The 2,568-nt window shown below is 36.2% G+C and overlaps 1 protein-coding gene across 1 annotated transcript; it reads right to left on the bottom strand.

Moving 5' to 3' along the window:
• Positions 1–1,886, bottom strand: LOC107061176 (uncharacterized). The gene is made up of 3 exons (XM_015310011.1): positions 1,552–1,886; positions 632–1,458; positions 1–461 (listed from the first exon to the last, which is right to left on the bottom strand). The coding sequence occupies exons 1-3, from the start codon at positions 1,884–1,886 to the stop codon at positions 1–3; spliced, it is 1,623 nt and encodes a 540-aa protein (XP_015165497.1).
• Positions 1,887–2,568: the final 682 nt, after the last annotated feature.

The following is a 2,568-nucleotide window of genomic DNA, read 5'->3' as shown; positions in this document are numbered from 1 at the left end:
TCAAAAAAGGCTGGTAGAAATATCTTTTCTAATTTGCAGTGTTATTGGAATTTGAGCTGCAAGTTGATCCAAAACATCAACCCTTAGTGTTTTCAAACACAATTCTTTAAAAAATATACTTAACTCGGTGATAGCATCATAGACATTGCTTGGCACGACTCCACGAATTGCAAGAGGAAGTAGTTGTTCCAATAAAATATGTGAATCATGACTCTTTAATCCATTAATTTTACGATCCTCTGACTTCACCCACCGTGATATACTGGAAGAATAACCATTTGGAACCTTAACCACTTTCAAGAACTTGCATACTTTAGACTTCTCATCTCGTGATAAAGAATAACATGCTGCTGGGTAATACCATCTTCCATCTCTATAAGTTGGATGTAAATCTCTTCTTATACCCATTTCCTTCAAATTGCGACGAGCATTGAAATTATCTTTTGTTTTTCCTTCAATATCTAGTAATGTCCCAATAATATTATCACACACATTTTTTTCAATATGCATCACATCCAAATTATGGCGTATTAAATTATTTTTCCAATAAGGAAGCCTAAAAAAAATGCTTTTTTTCTCCAGTTATGTATGCCTTTACTTTTTTCGTACTTGCTTTTTTTCTGGGTCTTACCAAATTTCATGTCTCCCAAAGCAAGCAGTTGGCGTACAGCATCATCTCCCGATAGAATATTTGGAGCAGGTCTTCTTTCAACTTCTCCATTGAAATCACGTTTATTACTCCGCCACTTATGATTAGATGCTAAAAACCTCCGAGCACCCATGTAAGAAAACTTACGACCATACTTCAATCGAGTAGATGGAGTGTCTTTGTTGCATGAAGGACAAGCCAAAGCTCCCTTTGTGCTCCATCCAGACAAGTTTGCATAAGCTGGAAAATCATTGATAGTCCATAAGAGTGCTGCTCGCATACAAAAGTTCTCTTTTCTTGAAGCATCAAATGTATCAACTCCATAATACCATAATTCTCGCAACTCATCTATCAATGGTTCTAAGTACACGTCGATATCATTTCCAGGGGCTTTAGGACCAGGTATCAACAAAGACAAGTAGCAATAGGGTTGCTTCATGCACATCCAAGGGGGTAAGTTATATACAGTAATAATCATTGGCCAAGTGCTATGAGAAACACTTAAGTTACCAAAAGGATTTACCCCGTCAGATGCTAATCCAAGTCTAACATTACGCGGATCTCTAGCAAAACCAGGATTAGTTGTATCAAAATGTTTCCATGCTTCAGAATCTGCTGGATGTCTTAGAACCCCGTCTTTTAAGCGCCGATCATGATGCCATGTCATGTCTGAAGCAATTTCTGATGACACAAACAACCTCTGCAATCTTGGTTTCAAGGGAAAGTAACGTAACACTTTTCGAGGAACTTTGTTCTCATTCTTTCCTTGAATAGCTCCATCAGTTGTTTGGCCTTCCACTGACTTCCACCTAGACTCCCCACAAACCAAGCAAGATTCAGCTTTTGCATTTTTTTTTCAAAATAACAAACAATCATTCTCGCAAGCATGTATCTTTTCATACCGAAGACCTAAATTTTGAATCATTTTTTTTGCTCCATAGAATGACTCTGGTAAAGTTTCACCAGAAGGAAGTGCTCGTTTGATCAATTTCAATATGCTATCGGTTGCTTTATCACTCAAACCATGAAGGCATTTGATTTGGAACAATTCCACAATCAGTGATAACTTAGAGAATGTATCACAACCTGGATAAAGTTGTTGTGAAGCATCTTCCAATAATTTGAAAATTTTGGAAGTAGGTTCTGAAGCATCGCCTTGTTGAAACTTTACTCCACTAGAATCATCCATTATTTTGGGACCAGCAGCATCATAAATCATTTCAAACATATCATTCATCTCGCTCTTTTTCTTTTCTTTTGAGATGGTTCCCCTTGCTCTTTTCCTTCAACATCTTGATTAATGATTTTCTTTTTTGGTGCAAATTCTCCTTGTTGAATCCAACGTGTGTATCCTTTGACTATCCCAAAAAGTATTAAATGTTCCTTCACTTCATCTCTAGACCCGTTGGAAACATTATTGCATTGTGTACAAGGACAAGGAATTTCACCTTCTACTTCGGAGTTTTGAAAGGCAAATTGAAGAAAATTGTCAACTCCTTTTAAATAAACATCATTCGATGTGTCAGTACAACGCATCCAAGTCTTATCCATTTTCAAATTTCCTACAAAGAAACAAATAGATAAAGATAGTGTTAGCATAAAAATCTCCCAGAACAGAAAAAAACAATAGATTGAAGAGGGGCAGAAGGTGAGAATATATTATTAAGTGTTTGTTGAGTTCATCGTCCATTTTTTGGGAGGTAGAGAGGTTGTTTTCAATAAATCAACTCTCGAAATAACTAAATCACATTCATACTATTGTCCACTTAATGTCAAAGTTGGTAGGAGAAAGCTTTTGTTGACAAGTTTAAGTGTATGATTGTGACATTAAGTACACTTGGAAATGATCCTTTTCTTCAAAAATACAATGGAACTTATCTACATTCCACTTTTCCAGTTCTGTGAAATGTTCAAGAAGC

This window comes from Solanum tuberosum, unplaced genomic scaffold, assembly GCF_000226075.1.
Source record: "Solanum tuberosum cultivar DM 1-3 516 R44 unplaced genomic scaffold, SolTub_3.0 scf00121, whole genome shotgun sequence".
Classification (NCBI taxonomy): Eukaryota; Viridiplantae; Streptophyta; class Magnoliopsida; order Solanales; family Solanaceae; genus Solanum; species Solanum tuberosum.
The sequence above is the reverse complement of the archived record's forward strand: the minus strand, read 5'-3'. Positions and strand labels throughout refer to the sequence as shown.